Source organism: Musca vetustissima, unplaced genomic scaffold (assembly GCF_032173495.1).
Source record: "Musca vetustissima isolate MV318-11 ecotype Yass unplaced genomic scaffold, APGP_CSIRO_Mvet_v1 utg6656, whole genome shotgun sequence".
Classification (NCBI taxonomy): domain Eukaryota; kingdom Metazoa; phylum Arthropoda; class Insecta; order Diptera; family Muscidae; genus Musca; species Musca vetustissima.
In genome coordinates this window covers 26239-44061 of record NW_026886280.1, presented here as the reverse complement: position 1 = coordinate 44061, position 17823 = coordinate 26239, and the positions used below count along the sequence as shown (strand labels likewise).

The 17823-nt window shown below is 33.6% G+C and overlaps 2 protein-coding genes across 2 annotated transcripts; both read right to left on the bottom strand.

Annotated features, from left to right (window-relative positions):
* Positions 1–2468: 2468 nt before the first annotated feature.
* On the bottom strand, positions 2469–10990 carry LOC133333797 (alpha-tocopherol transfer protein-like). Its single transcript, XM_061542086.1, has 6 exons — positions 10900–10990; positions 3375–3534; positions 3224–3305; positions 2784–3092; positions 2580–2716; positions 2469–2514 (listed from the first exon to the last, which is right to left on the bottom strand). Exons 1-6 carry the CDS (start codon positions 10988–10990, stop codon positions 2469–2471), a joined length of 825 nt encoding a protein of 274 aa, XP_061398070.1.
* A 372-nt stretch (positions 10991–11362) lies between these two features.
* On the bottom strand, positions 11363–17400 carry LOC133333799 (alpha-tocopherol transfer protein-like). Its single transcript, XM_061542088.1, has 6 exons — positions 17310–17400; positions 17091–17250; positions 16946–17027; positions 16503–16808; positions 16226–16362; positions 11363–11414 (listed from the first exon to the last, which is right to left on the bottom strand). Exons 1-6 carry the CDS (start codon positions 17398–17400, stop codon positions 11363–11365), a joined length of 828 nt encoding a protein of 275 aa, XP_061398072.1.
* Between the last annotated feature and the right edge of the window lie 423 nt (positions 17401–17823).

Genomic DNA, 17823 nt, shown 5'->3' with positions numbered 1-17823 from the left:
CTCATTTGTGTACCATTTGTATGAAATAGAGCAAAATAATGTATTTGGAGCTATATGCAAATCTGGACCTAATTGAACAACCGTGGCATATACCGTTCGGTATGCTGCAGCACAGAGCGCTGTACACAATTTTATCTCGTGTATCATATAATCGGATAAACTATATATGGGAGAAATATATCTAAAACTGAATCGATTTCATCAAAACTTCACGTACATCAAACTGGACCTAATTCAGTATGCTAGGCAAAATTTTGTCTCAATCTGAAAAATATAGGAAGTTTGGTGCACCATTTACATAAAATCGGACGAAACTACATATGGGAGCTACATCTAAATCTGAACCGATTTTCACGAAACTTAGCACACATCACTCCAGACTTAATTCCGTACGCTGTGCTAAAATTCGTGCATATCGAAGGATATATAGAGACTTTGGTGCACCATTTACATAAAATCGGACGAAACTATATATGGGCGCAATATCTAAATCTGAACCGAATTTCACGAAACTTAACACACATCATTCTAGACTTAATTCAGTACGCTGTACCAAATTTCGTGCAAATCTAGAGGTATATAGGTACTTTGGTGCACCATTTACCTTAAATCGGACGAAAATATACATGGAAGCTATATCTAAATCTGAACCGATCTTCATAAAATTTAAAACACATCTTTCTAGACTTAATTTAGTACGCAATGACAAATTGCGGACAAAAAGAATGGTATATAGGTACTTTGGTGCACCATTTACCTTAAATCGGACGAAAATATACATGGGAGCTATATCTAAATCTGAATCGATTTTTCCCAATTTCAATAGGGTTCGTCCTTGGGCTAAATAAAAGACCAATGCCAAATTTCATCCAATTCGAATCATAAATGAACAGACAGACAGACGGACGGACGGACATGCATAAATCGACTCAGGAAGTTATTCTATGCATATTCTCAAAAGGAACCATGTATCTATCACGTTTCCTTTTGCCTGTTACAAACATATGCTCAAAGACTTAATATCCTGTACCACAGTGCGGAGAAGGGTATAAAAATCCACGTCTATATGTGGACCATGAAAAAATATTTTTAAGAAATCCAAATCTACACATATTTTCGAAGAATTCAAATGTAAAATTTTGATTTTAAGAAGAAATTACACGACGTTGGGCGCCGTTTCTTCTAGACCTAATAATTACATTTATTCCAATAAAAATACTCACTTAAAAACTTCATCCGCATTCTTTTCGTTTAATAGTTCCATAACAGTTGGCACACCCTCAATATGATTGCATACCGTATAGATAGGAGTATTTTCAAGACCGCTCTCCACTAAACATTGGCGTATTTTGTCATAGACAACACCATCACAGAACATGACTTTGGGTTTGGTCACCTTATAGACATGGGCGAGACCGGCAACAGTAGTACTTGGATGTGTACTACTTAGGCAAAGGCCAGAAAATATGGTGCCAAAGAATACCGGTGCTACGTAATTACAATTGCCCGAACAAACACCAACAACATCAGTTTGTTGTAAATTTAATTTGCCGAAATTAATTGCCACACTGCAGGACAGTTCGGCCATTTGTTTGTTGGTAAATTCCTTGCCACTTTGGTGGCAGAACTGAACATAAAAAAATCACTTTATTAGGAATGGTTACGAATTCGATTTGATTTTCTTTTTTACCTGTACTACATGATCAGGATACTGATGCATTGCGTCTAATACAACCAATTGAATCTTCTAAGGTGTAACGTGATTCTGATATTGGTCCTCGCCAGAGGACCAATATTGCACAACGTACAAAATTGAGCTAGAATTACGTAGTTGCGTTTTCTAGAAGTACAGACATAGCCCAACGGATGACCTATTTATATTTGTTTGAAGTCGATTTACATACTTTATGAATAGATCTAGGTAGATTCACATTTAGATATATATCCCCTATTTTATTTCATCCAATTTCATGTTAATAGTCCTGTTTAATATACCCATAGTGGTGAAGGGTATCATATAGTCGGCCCCGTCCGACTTTATTACTTTCCTTACTGGTTTTCAATTGGATTTACAGTGTATGAAAACTATTTTATGTGAGAATACAAATAAATAATAAAATAAAATGCAATAAATAATAATAATAAATAATTGAGAAGTATATCATTGAATATACACGTGATCATGTTGTCCATAAAATGCACGTAAACCGCAAGGATGAAAATCTGGAGACATTCAGAATTGAGTTCTGATTCTAAGATCCATGACTAAGATTATTTTTCTTGAAGATACTAATAATACTAGTTCCATAAAAATAATATTCAGAACCCGCCACATTGGGTTTTACTTCATTCAATGCTATTGCACTTATTAGAGTATTCGTTAGCCATAAATAGTTTAAAGATTTTAATTTTATTTTTAAATTCAGTTTTTATTTTAATATTTTAGATATTATTACATTACTCCACTTCTAAGATTTCTGTACAGTCCAGTATTCCGGATCCATAAGAAGTGATCTGCAAATTAAAAATGTAAAGAATATCAGTCAAGGATAACACAACACACAGATTACCAAACTTACTTAATTTCCAAAATTTTATTTCTAAATTCGGAACTTAACTCAGCCATGGTAGCAGCATTGCCACCATATTCCTTTGGTAAAATTTCACGTGGTATACTTTCATAGAGACTCTCCAGCCCGTTGGTGTGACATTTAATCTAGTAAAATATGAGTTATCTTCTGAATATTTACCGATTTTAAAAGACTCCAAATATTCTCACTTACCATCTCGTATAATTCCTTGCTCATAAATGGTCTTAAAAAGCCCAAAATTTTATTTATATACGATGGACAATTAATCATATGTACCGCTTGCATACGATTCGGATAGGCCTGATAGAGATATTTGAAGAAAACACTCAAGGTACCCATAGACAATGCGGCTACATGTTTCATGGTAATGCCCTCCATATCGATGATAATAATTTCACCCTTGGAAAGTTGCCCATTGTTATTTTCCAATATCACATCCGGTTGCAGAAAATGACAATCACCAATCATTACATAGGTTTTTATGTCTTCCGTGAAATGTATCTGAAAATATAAAAATTTGGTCGACACTTTTAAATATAGTTGGACTTTGTGGTACAGGGTAAATGAGATTATCGGTGAATTTGTCCACAAATAATGGCGATCCAAAAATAATTCAATTAAAATAATCTCACCATTTTAGTGTCCAAGTTATGAAAGTGTATACAGGTGATGTGATAACTTTCGGGTGTCAATTGGCTCAGTGGAGCAATGTGCCTGTTAAAAAAAAACAAATCAAAATTATTTGTTTACATATATGATATATTACAACCCTTATATACATACAAATATTTATACATATTATCAGTATCGACATCACTTGGATCCCGTTTGATGAAAATCTTTGGATTTTTAAGCCGCAAGGTATAATAGAGTTCCAGTAATTTTTTAGTTTCCTCTATGTCTTTTGATGATCGTTGATAAAGACGCCATAGTAAGGTGCGATCTGAAAATGATTTCGATAGTTTAGTAAGTTGTTTTGCGGTATCAATACCCGATAAGGATGATGTTTGATATTACTTTAATGTCGTATATATCCATGCCTATAAATGGAAAATGGAAAAAAATATATATGGGCAATATTGTCAATTTTTTAATATTCCATTTTCAAAAAATCAGCTTTTTTGTTTTTGTGGCACATCAATGATTTTTGGTACACATATAGAGAAAAATGTTCTGACTCCGAAACCGTTCGCGATCAAATTTTTGGTTGATGCGCGCAAAAGTTATCGAGGTTTTAATTTTGGGCATAAGAAAAAAATCTTAAAATTACGCCGTTTATTATATTGACCAAAAACGTTGATATATATATCTTCTTTCGTAAAATAAGAATATGAATATATTATAATAATCACGATAAAGTTGCACATATTCGCGAAATATGAGAAAAATAAAAAAAATATAGCAGATTACATCAATATTTTCATTATATTAATGACATACACACACCTAAAAATTAATTTAAAAATATCTACATAATCTAAACACCATGGTGAATCAAATGATATCAAAATCACACAAGTCCGTGTAGCGGTTTCTAAATCAAACCGACAACAAAACAAGATATTATATCAAGACCCTTCCGATAAATCTTAGAATTCTATAAATAGGAATAAATCTTAAAATAAATAATATTATGAAATATACATTTTAAATTGCGTGTAAATCGCGTAATTCTCAAAATCATTTGATGCGCATGCGGTTTCCAGGCAGTACTGAAGTTTATCTTCCAATCCATATATATTTTGCGAAATTACATTTGACGGCTAAGATGTGCCGCACGTTACATTGAAGTACCCAAAAAATCGTAAAACGCGAATAATTTCCGAAAACTCCATATGCCATTAACGCGCATCCGATTTCGGTGTGTACCCTAAAAAATACATCGATCTATACCGATTTCAATGTGGTCCATTAAGACCATGGATGTGCCAGCTCACACTATTTTTGAGATAAATTGCGTCTAAATCGCGTAATTCTCAAAATCATTTGATGCGCATGCGGTTTCCAGGCAGTACTGAAGTTTATCTTCCAATCCATATATATTTTGTGAACTTTCATTTGACGGCTAAGATGTGCCGCACGTTACATTGAAGTACCCAAAAAAACGTAAAACGCGAATAATTTCCGAAAACTCCGTATACCATTAACGCGCATCCGATTTCGGTGTGCACCTTAAAAAAGTACATCGATCTATACCGATTTCAATGTGGTCCATTAAGAACCATGGATGTGCCAGCTCACACTATTTTTGAGATAAATTGGGTACATCTCTCTTTCGGCTGAAGTTTTTAAAGTTCTCTTTTTGAAAAAGATCAAAATCCGTAAGAGGTCATCTGTTGAAGCGGAAGTGATCCACAGAAAACGCAAATAAATCCGCGATATTTTCAAAAACATTTTTTGCGAAATTTCATGTTTTTGGAAGGTCAGTTCCCGCCGTTCTAGTAGATGGATTTTCACGAAAAAGATTTTATATCATCCGAAACGTAAAAAACCTTATTGATCGCGGGTACCCATATCATTCAGTTGACAGATCTAAAAATTTGGCCCGAAAAATAGGTTTTTTAGAAATTTGATCGCACAAAATTCGCACCTTCGGATGAGTATTACTCTGAAGCTGTGCATACTACATACACAAAATACAAATCAAATTACGCAGATTCGCGACTACAATAATCTTATAATCGATTTTTAGAAATTCCTGTTAGCGTATTAAAGCTAGAAGTAAAATTAAAAAAAACACTCAAAATCGAGCTTCAAAATGTCAGCATCATTTAAAGGTAGATGCAGTTAAAATTTTGAAAAATGATACATAAGGGGCGTAGTCCCCATTTTGTTGGCTTCTAGTTTTACTTTGACACGAAGACCGTGAAATGAGTGGCTTAATCACAAATCGATAGAGAACATATAAAAACTGGTTCGCCTCAACCTGTTTTTACACATTTTTTACATTAAAGTAGACACAGCTTCCACCAAAATAAAGTTTGGAGGTCCATATCATGAACAGTTTGCAACGACAGATCAATTAACCCAAAACTATTCACTTTTTTTCATATGCTTAAGTAATACCCGAGTTATAAAGGGGTGAACCTCCGCTTCAGCTATGTTAAAAAATTGGCAATATTGCCCATATATGGTCGATAAAAATTATTTTTAAAAAATCCACACCTATAATTGGACTATGAAAAATTATTTTTAAAAAATCCACGCCTATAATTGGACTATGAAAAATTATTATTAAAAAATCCACGCCTATATAAAAAATAAAACGATAACGATAAAAAATATTTTTATTTTTTTAGGTAAGCCAGCTTAATCCCCTTTTTGTTGTTTTAAAAGATAAAAACAACAAGATTTTTATTTTTAAAGTGGGTTATTGTCACATTGATTACTTTCGGGAAAGGCAGAGAAGACTATAGTTACGGATTTCGCCACAAATCCTCATAAGTTCTCTTAGTTATACCCTTCACCACATTGTGGTACAGGGTATTATGTCTTTGTGCATATGTTCGTAACAGGCAAAAGGAAACGAGGTTTCCTTTTGCGAATATGCATAGAATCACTATCTGAAACGATTTATGCATGTCCGGCTGTCCGTCCGTCTGTCCATGTTAAATTGTAAAAAAGGACATATCGCATTTAGTTCCAAATTGAATGTAATTTGGCACAGCTCATTTGTTTGGCCCAAGGACGAACCCTATTGAAATTGGGAAAAATCGATTCAGATATAGATGTAGCTTCCATATATATTTTCGTCCGAGTTAATGTAAATTGTGTACCAAAGTCCCTATATATCTTTCGATATGCACGAAATTTGGCATAGCGAACTGAATTAAGTCTAGAATGATGAGTGTTAAGTTTCTTGAAAATCGGTTCAGATTTTGATATAGCTCCCATATATATTTTCGACCGATTTAATGTAAATAGTTCACCAGAGTCCCTCCACGTACTGTATTGAGTCTAGAATGATGTGTGTAAAATGTCTTGAACCTCGGTTCAGATTTAGATATGGCTTCCATATTTATTTTCTTTCGATTTTATGTAAATAGTAAACCAAACTCCTCACGTTTCTAGTATTGACTTGAAATTTTGAATTTACATATATGTAAAATATACCCAAAGTGGTGAAGGGTATCATATAGTCGGCCCAGCCCGACTTTACTACTTTCCTTACTGGCTGTTTTGTACCTTTTATATTTATTCTCTATTAAGATCTGTTAACATTAGCAAGATCACAGATAAGCTACATAATTGCAGTCACAAATATATATCAGTGACCTACATACACTTAATGCACTTTTTTATAAAAAAAAATAATGGGTTGTGATCTTGGCTAAATGTTGATAATGTTATGTATCTTAGTATGCCCAACAATCTAATGATAAGCGTATTGTAGGTTATTTGTTGCCAGACGACTAGCAACATTATCAATGTTAAACAAAGATTACAGCACTAAGAGAATGTAACTCACATCCAATCAGACACACACTACTCGTTTACAGCTACTCGCATCGAAAGGCCTTTCGTCGGAGGAACAAGCAAGATTATAAACTGTAAGTGATAACATTGCGATTAATTTAACATTTCATATTGATGGTTAATGTGAGTAAAATTATTACTTATTTTTGTTTGCTTTGTATTGTATCTTCTGTATGTACCGTACATTAGGGTGGGTATTAGTTTCGTATATATTTCAAGAATCTATTCCTTACCATTTTCTACATTTATAATTATTATTACGAATTACAATTATTATCAGTAAGACCACAGGATAAATTGGCATATATGTCATTATTTTTATCTTTGCTATTTATGTGGATTTTGATAGATGATATTTAAATTTAGTTATATAAGGATAATGGCAGAATAAGGACAATGGTAGAATTATTTTATAATAAATTTATGATGTTTGATTCTGAGTAAATTCGCTTTAGTTTGATTCCATAGCAAGGTAGGGTAGGAAGGTTACATCAACATTGGGGAATCACAGAGACAGATTTTATTACCGCATAGAAAAGTTCTGTGATCAGGAGGGAAGGCAAATGGACGGAAACGCCAAAAAGTCCATTCTAACTATGACACCGTGTGATGTAAAATTTCAAATTATCTATATTCTATCTCTTCCTCCTTCTATTGAACACGAATATTAAAATAGTTTAGTTTGTAGCTGAAGTGAAGGCATTGAAGTTCCGAACCCATCCCATTACGACGAGTGATAAGGCCGGTGGTTAACTTGCTCTGACTATAACAAAAATGCCTGCAAGACCTACTTCATAATAAAATATACGTTGTATGCTACATCATATAGTCGGCCCGTCCGACTACTTTCCTTACTGGTTTGTCTCTCAGGATGTGTTTTGCAAAAAGATATTATTGAGCTGACATGACATGCAAAAAATAACCTGCAAACAATGTTATATAAAGCTTTCGCAATTTGCTATTTCACGTCAAAAATGCGCTAGTATGAAAATAAATAATAATTTTGCATTTTGGTCTGATGATGGGACATTGGTGCATTTTTATACCCGAAGGCCCATCTGTGATCCAAATAAGTTTCTATGCCGATTTATGTATGTCCGTATCTCTGTTAAAATCACTAGAGAGCTCGCAATATTTAATATAGAGCTTTGAAATTTTGCGCATACATTGTTATTATCCTACGATGTTTGGTGTTATTATCCTACGATGTATAGTCCCCATATAAAGGTGACCACTAATATTCGGTATTTTGAGGATTTTTGGAACGATTTTCAACCGAATTCACTGGTATTTTGAGTACAAATTGGGTAGAGCTAGTGAAGATATCCAAATCCAATTTGTGGCCAAAGTAGAAAGACTATATTTAATATTTTAATACTACGTTATAGGTTTTGTATATATCTAACTATTTTTATTGTTTTCTATTTTAAAAAGTTTATAAATTCGATTTAAAAAGGAAATCAGGAAATCAATTAATGGTGAGAGCATTTTCGTGTATATTCATTCATATGTCTATGGTAAAGCTTTCTACCGAAAATTATCACGGTACAGTTCAAAATTCTACAAACATGATACGATTTTTATACCCTTCACCACTCTGTGGTACAGGGTATTATGTCTTTGTGCATATGTTTGTAACAGGCAAAAGGAAACGAGATAGTCACATGGTTCCTTTTGAGAATATGCATAGAATCACTTTCTATGTCGATTTATGCATGTCCGTCCGTCGGTCCGTCCGTCTGTCCGTCTGTCTGTCCATGTTAAATTGTAAACAAAGTACAGGTCGCATTTATAATCCGAATTGGATGAAATTTGGCATAGGTCACTTATTTGGCCCAAGGACGAACACTATTGAATTTGGGAAAAATCGGTTCAGATTTAGATATAGCTCCCATATATATTTTCGTCCGATTTAAGGTAAATGGGGCACCAAAGTTTCCTAATATCTTTCGATTGCACGGAATTTGGCATAGTGTACTGCATGAAATCTAGAATGATGTATGGTAAGTTTCAGGAAAATCGTTTCAGCTTTGGATATAGCTCCCATATATATTTTCGTCCGATTTTATGTAAATAGTGCACCAAAGTCCCTATATATCTTTCGATATGCACAAAATTTAGCACATCGTACGCAATTAAGTCTAGATTGATGTGTGCTAAGTTTCGTGAAAATCGGTTCAGATTTAGATATAGCTCCATATATAGTTTCGTCCGATTTTATGTAAATGGTGTACCAACGTCCCTATATATCTTTCAATTTACACGAAATTTGGCATAGCGTCTATAATAATGTGTGTAGATTTGCACGAAACTTGGCATAGAGTACTGAATTAGGTCCACAATGATGTGTGGTAAGTTTCATGAAAATCGGTCGATAGTTAGATATAGCTCCCATATATATTTTCGTCCGATTTAATGTAAATGGTGTACCAAAGTCCCTATACATCTTTCGATTTGCACGAAATTTGGCACAGCGTACTGAATTAGGTCAAGAAAGATGTGTGTTAAGTTTCCTATAAATCGGCCCAGATTTAGATATAGCTCCCATATATATTTTCGTCCGATTTAATATAAATGGTGTACCAAAGTCCCTATACATCTTTCGATTTGCACGAAATTTGGCACAGCGTACTGAATTAGGTCAAGAAAGATGTGTGTTAAGTTTTCTATAAATCGGTCCAGATTTAGATATACCTCCCATATATATTTTCGTCCGATTTAATGAAAATGGTGTACCAGAGTCCCTATATATCTTTCGATTTTCACGAAATTTGGCACAGCTTAATGAATTAGGTCTAGAATGAAGTGTGTTAAGTTTGCTGAAAATCGGTCCAGATTTAGATATACCTCCCACATATATTTTCGTCCGATTTCATGTAAATGTTGTACCACAGTCCCTATATATCTTTCGATTTGCACGAAATTTGGTATAGCGTAGTGAATTAGGTCTAGAATGGTGTGTGTTAGGTGTCGTGAAAATCGGTTCTGATTTAGATATAGCTCCAATTTGGTACAATGAACTGTAGTTTAAATAAGTTCATCTCTGACAAATCTCATTGAAATCGCTTCACGTTATATATATATATATATATACTATATCTATAGCAACTCTATATCTGACCAAATGAAAAATTTAGTATAGGTTGCAGAATTACATGTTTATGGATCCGTTTTCGTGTTTATGGTCCTTCAACGTCTGTTACTGGTTTTAAATTGGGTATTTAACGAAAGTTCGTTTTATTGATTAATAAGTTTATTTAAGTAAATATATATTTGATATAACCTCTAAAATATTTTCCATGACATATCTTTTTATTCCGAAAACGAGTCTAATTTTTTCCACAGTGCTATTTAATAATGTCATCTACATTATTAGATTCAATCAAATTGGTTTAATACTTATCGTTATCTAAACTACTACTTATCAGTTATCGTTTGGTCTATAGACATTTCATTTGGCCACTAAAAGTAAACATGACCTTATACAATTCAGAAAATCGCAAACATTTTCTCTGCAATTATTAAATTGTGTACAATTTTTATTCGTGTGCACGATCTTGAAATATTCGCAGTGTATATACATATTTTCGGGTCGTTGTAATCACGAAACACATCGGAACATTTTTGCGTATCCATTGCTCCTACTCATGGGATGTTTGGTATTGAAAATCGTATATATCAGTCCACATTTCTGTATTGTTTTTGTTTTATGCGTATTGTCCCTCCGAAGACCATTTTGTAGACATCTACGTTTTTGTATAGCCTTTTTCTGTAGTTTGCCGGGTGTCCAATCCATTTTTTTTTTTCTAAACACTGTTTTGCTTTTACTTACCAATTTTATTTGGCAATTTTTTATTTTCTTCAAACCATTGCTGGAGACCATCTACGGCCTTTTCTTCTTCAGCATTTCCATAGATAAACATTTTATTTAGTTTTTGTTTTTTTATAAATATTAATAAAAATAAGTGACTTTATTATTTTATTTGAATTAATTGTTTCCTATAACACATTACGATTTGTATTCAATAATTAAACTAAAATGGGTTTTTGTTTTGGCGGATTTGCAGACATGAATTATTTTTTTGGTATTATCGATATTTGTGAAAGTTATTAGCCACCAGTTGTGTGATAAGTGCCAACCTAAGAGGATGATAGCCAAAATTTGGAGTGGATCATAAATTACACTAAAGCAGCACAGTGTTTTAAAAGTAAATAAAATAAAAAAATATGGTTTTTAAACATTTAAAAACATTTTATTTACCATTTTAAAAAGTTAAGATAAAAATACAGGGAGCCTATTTAGATTCATCCGTAATTTTCCAGTAATTTGGATCGATAAGATAGTTCCTGTAAAAAAACGAAAAAAAAAAATTAATTAATAGATGTGTATAAAATAGAAAAGATGCCAATAAAATAGCAGACCTTAAAGATCTCGAACATTCGATTTTTAGCAGGATTTTCTGTGATTACAAATCTTAGATTACATAGGTTATATATATTAAGCGTAGATTTCAGATTAGATTCATACACTAACAGGCCTCCAAGTTTAATTTCTATACCCTCAACTTCAAGGTGGAGTGTGTATTAAATTTATCAATCCGTTTTCAACATCTAGAAATGGTTCCTTTTGAGAATTTGCATAGAATCCCTTTCTGAGTCGATTTATGCATGTCCGTCCGTCTATCCATGTTAAATTGTAAACAAAGTACAGGTCGCATTTATAATCCGAATTGGATGAAATTTGACACAGCTCTTTTGGATGGCCCAAGGACGAACCCTATTGAAATTGGGAAAAATTGGTTCAAATTTAGATATAGCTCCCATATATAGATTCGCCCGATTTAAGGTAAGTGGTGCACCAAAGTCCCTATATATCTTTCGATTTCTACGAAATTTGGTATAGCGTACTGAATTAAGTCTGGAATGATGTGTGCAAAGTTTCGTGAAAATCGGTTCAGATTTAGATATAGTTCCCATATATAGATACGCCCGATTTAAGGTAAATGGTGCACCAAAGTCCCTATATATCTTTCGATTTCCACGAAATTTGGCACAGCGTACTGAATAAAGTCTAGAATGGTGAGTGTGCATTAAAATTTGTTAATCCGTTTTCAACATCTAGAAATGGTTCCTTTTGAGAATATGCATAGAATCACTTTCTGAGTCGATTTATGTATGTCCGTCCGTCCGTCTATCCATGTTAGATTGTAAACAAAGTACAGGTCGCTTTTATGATCCTAATTGGATGAAATTTGACACACCTCATTTGTTTGACCCAAGGACAAACTCTATTGAAATTGGGAAAAATCGGTTTAAATTTAGATATAGCTCCCATATATAGATTCACCCGATTTAAGGTAAATGGTGTACCTAAGTCCATATATATCTTTCGATTTCCACGAAATTTGGCATAGCCTACTGAATTAAGTCTAGAATGATGTGTGCTAAGTTTCGTGAAAATCGGTTCAGATTTAGATATAGCTCCCATATATATCTTCGTCCGATTTAAGGTAAATGGTGCACCAAAGTCCCTATATATCTTTTGATTTCCACGAAATTTGGCATAGCGTACTGAATTAAGTCTAGAATGGTGTGTGTTAAGTTTCGTGAAAATTGGTTCAGATTTAGATATAGCTCTCATATATATCTTCGTCCGATTTAAGGTAAATGGTGTACCAAAGTCCATATATATCTTTCGATTTCCACGAAATTTGGCAGTTTCCCGGAAATCGGTTCAGATATAGATTTAGCATAGCTTCCACATATAATTTCGACCTCTTAATGTTAATTGTAAACCGAGTAATCAATGGATGTCTGATTGAATTGAATTGAACCGTGCAGCATACCAAATAATGTGTGTCATGTTTGCTTTAAATCGATTTGCAAAATTTAGCATAACTTGCAGAATGACATGTGTATGGATTGATAGTCGGTTTAGATATACATAAATATGACATATTTAAATCTGTTCAATTTCATGTGAATGTTCCTTCAAAAACGCGATGTCTGTTAGGATACATATGTAGAATATACCCAAAGTGGCGAAGGTTATCATATAGTCGGCCCAGTCCGACTTTACTACTTTTCTTACTGGTTTTTCTTTTTAGAAAAGCCCCCTATATAATGGTCCTCCCCGTTTTGGCTATGTGTTGCAACCGAATGTGCTATAATTTAGTATTTTGTGAATTTTCATGGAATAGCAAAAATTTCTACCAACAAATTATCAATATTAGCTCACTTTTGAATATAGTCCGCATATAACGGTACTCCCCATAATTAGGTATTTTGTTACGTTTTTTAAACGAATTGGCTATAACCTGTTTCTCATTGGGTGTCAAATCTCCCTACCCTCCATTTATGAAATATCATCTGATCATCATCGAAAATTATATGCATAGACCTTGACCATAATCTAAAACTCTTAAACAATTTCCTAGTCATCCGCGGTACATTTTCGCTCTCTAGTGTGGCAATGATAATATTAAATAATATAAGAATACATAGACATTTAAAGGTCAAGCATTCCTCTTGGATATAATATCAAATTCTAGGGTAAATGCCCTTCAGTAGTAAATATATACGACATAGCATGCAATTTTTTTAACTTTTTCCCACAAAAGTCGGGGTCCATTTGACCCGCTAAATATTGACCGATCTTCACCAAAACAGTCATGCTTATTCCATGGTTGTTTTTGTTAATGATCTTTTAGTTTTTAGGGGATGAAACGGACCGGAAATATTTTTAACTGTTTTTCTGGTCGCTTTAGAGGACACAATTATGATCCGAACATCGCGAAATTTCACACTTTCGTGATCATTATCAAAAACAATAGGGGTATTAATTGACCAAAACCAGTCCTACAACCAGTGACTTGGAGCCGCACAAATTAGTAAAATTAGTAGTCCTTATATATATATGGACTACTAATTTTTGAAATTGAATTTTTAATAATATTTCGGATTTCTAAGTTCACATGTCTTCAGAATATTTCTATGGATTAGATGACCTCTTAGCGGGAATTTGTTAGGTATATTTGGTATGGACTTTATATACAGTTAAACGCAGAAGTATGTATACATGTGTACACAAATATTTAGTGTTTAAAAGTAAAACTAAAAGTCCTAGTAAATGTTGTTATACCCTACACAACTATGTTGTCAGGGTATTATAGTTTTGTGCAGCCCCAAGAGTTTGTAACGCATTGGTCCTAGACCCACCTTTATACCGATCGTCATATCTCGACTAGCTGAGTCGATCTAGACATGTGTGTCCGTCTGTCCATTATAATTTGTAAACACGATACAGGCCACAGTTATGGACCAATCATTAAGAAATTTTGCATGTAGGATGGGTTTTGGTCAATGAAGACCCCTATTGTTTTTGGTAAAGATAGGTTACTATTTAGGGGATAAAATGGGCCAAATACCTGATTTTTCTTGGGTTTTCTGTTCGCTCCAGAGGCCGAAATTATGACCCAAACATCTCGAATTTTTACATGGAGAAGGATTCGGGCCAAAGAATACGCATGCTTGTTTTTATAAAGATCGGTCAATATTTAGCGGGTCAAATGGATACTGACTTTTGTGTGAAAAATGACAAAAATTGTATTCTATGGCGTATAGATTTACCCCTCAAGGACATGGACCCGAGAAGTTGATAGTATATCCAAGAGCAATGGTTGACCTATAAATTGATACCAATTATGTTGTCGTATGTACTCGGATGTGAGAGTTACACCTAAAAATTTACAAGTGCTTAAGTATTGAATTATTATTTAGTAACCCATTATCACACTAGAGGGCGAAAATATAGCGCTGATAACGGCAGGGTCAAGGACAACGCTTATAATTTTCGATGATGATCAGATAATAATATTGGGTTGAAGTTGACCGTAAACCTATTTTTGTTTTTTCGAGACGATCTATAGAATAGAACATAACAACACAACCCACGATCAAGGAAATCTGTTTAAGGGGACCCCCCATTCTCGAGGTCAAAAAATTTTTGATTTAATTCGAATCTACACTAATTCAAGAATGTCCCTACAAAATTTCAAGTGTAAATCTCAAGAACTCTTGAAAATATAGCCGATTTATTGTGTCAGCATCAAATGACGGCTAAAGGGATTCTCAAACTTTAAACGTGTTTTTCTCATTTGCGAATGGCGGGCACGATAACTCAAAAACTAATAACCTAATCGATTCCAAATTTTTACACGTTTCTCTGTGAGTGTATAGCTATCGTATGAACTAGGATAAAGCCAATCGGTGAAGTCTTCCGTATTTTTTAACTTGGTTTGTGGTAAAAAATCGGCGATTTTCCAAAAATCTTTTTTCAAAGGTCCGCCATTTTGTTAATTTTAGAGCGAAGTCAATAATCCTAGTTCATACGAGAGCCAGACATGTACTCTTTCTAACACCGTTGGAATTTTCGGAATCCGATGTTCCAGTGAGGAGTTATCATGCCCGCCAACAAAAATAAGGACTTCTCTTGAATTACAAAAAACAATAACAAAACAACAACAACAAATTTTGGTAAATTATTTTTCTTCCAAAGTACAGGTCGCATTCATGATTCGAATTGGATGAAATTAGGCACAGCTCAGCTTAAACCCTATTGAAATTGGGAAACATCAGGTCAGATTTAGATATAGCTCACATATAAATTTTCGTCCGATTTAAGGTAAATGGTGCACCAAAGTCCCTAAATATCTTTGGATTTGTAGGACAGCGTACTAAAATGATGTGTGCTAAGTTTCGTGAAAATTGGTTCATATTTAGATATAGCTCCCTTTTATTTATTTCCGATTTAAGACAAATGGTGCACCAACGTCCCTATGTATCTTTCGATTAGCACGAAATATAGCATAGCGCCACTGATTTGAGTCTGCAATGGCTCATGCTAAGTTTCGTGACAATCAGTTCAAATTTGGATATAGCTCCCATATATATATATATATATATTGGTCCCATTTTATGCAAATGGTGCACCAAAGTTCTTATATATCTTTCGTTAAATTTCATGTCAATGTTCTTTCGAAAAGGCGACGTCTGTTAGGAGGCTATGTAGAATATACCCAAAGTGTGAAGAGTATCATATAGTCAGCCCAGTCTAACTTTACTATTTCCTTACTGGTTTTTTTTACTAATAACTTTACCTTTTGCTTCGTAATGAATTTAACATCTCTTCGGATAAATCATCAATTGAACTTGAATTTCCACCATATTCCGATGGTAACATTTCCTTGGGTACAGATTCGAAGAGGTTTTCAATACTGCGGACATGGAATTGTATCTATTTAATAAAAAAAATGAAAAATACAAAATGAGTGATATTATTCAGTTTATCCCGATTTATAAAAATAACTCTATTTTGGTATACATTTCCACGAATATCTGATGGTTGTTTATTTTGTATTAATATTTTATTCTCACCTTATCTATCGTTTCCTTTTTCATAAATGGTTTCACCATAGCAAACATATTATTCACATATGCCGGACAATTTATCAAATGTATAGTTTTAAATTTGATCGGACAATATTTTTGCATATATCTCAGAAATACCAATAATGCCGGCAGTGAGAGATGGGTCATGTGTTTCATGGTAAATCCATCCATATCCACAATTTGTATTAAATTTTCCGCGAAATATGGAACATCATTGACGATCATATCGGCTTCGCAAAATGCACCATCATGGGCCATAATGAGACTTTTCATATCCTCGACAAAGTGGACCTAAAAGATAGAGGAGAGGAAAAAATTAGTAGAGAGAAATAAAAAAATTGCTTAGAGAGCTAAATAATCGATAAATGCGTGAGATGTTAATGTCACTTGGTTCCGTGTGTTAAATCTTGATACTAATAAAAAATTACCTTATTTGGATCGGCATTTTTTAATTTTATCAGCTTAACTTGATTTTTGTCCGGTGTTAGGCCAGGCAGGGTTACAAAATGTCTATAAAACACAAATTTCTCATTTCACAAAAATTTTCTGATCCTTCCCCTAAAAAATACTCACACAAATTCCGCCGTGTTTAAAGCATGTTGGCTATCGGGATCACGGGCAAAGAAAATATTTGGATTTTTCTTACGAATGGCATAGTGGCCAAGTAAAAGTTTTTTGGTCTCTTCGATATTTTTATCGGAGCGGTAATAGAAACGAGCCAGAAATATGCGATCTAAAAATTATTTGTAATAATATAAAAAAAATGTTTTACTTTTTAAATTATTTCCCCACCTATTTTCTCGGGTAAGTTTTCATTAGCCTCAAACCATTTTTGCAATAAATTCAAATCTGTTTCAATTTCTCGGTTTGCAAATATTTCCATGCTTTTGTTTTTATGTATTCTAAACGCACTTGATTTTTAGCTGAATGTTTTATTCGAACTGGGAGATTTTTTTGTTTTGATTGCAATGCCGACTGACCGGTTGTATAGCTGCGCGATTTTATTAGACCTTGTTTGCAGTCAACCCCATTCGTTGCAGTAGCAGCGATTACAAAGTCTTTGTTTAAGTCTGACGAAGATTATCGGTAATGCTAATCGCTTAGAGATTTCTTGCTACGGATAATTTTTTACAATCAATAAAAAATAAATAAAATCATTTTAAAAACATAAAAAAGTAAATTGTGTTCTTTGTTTCAACTGAGACACGAGGGAATTATAATACAAATGAAAAAAGCGTTATGTTCGGTGGGACCGAACTTTGGATACCCTCCACCATAAGTATACTGATAGTTATTTGAAATGAAA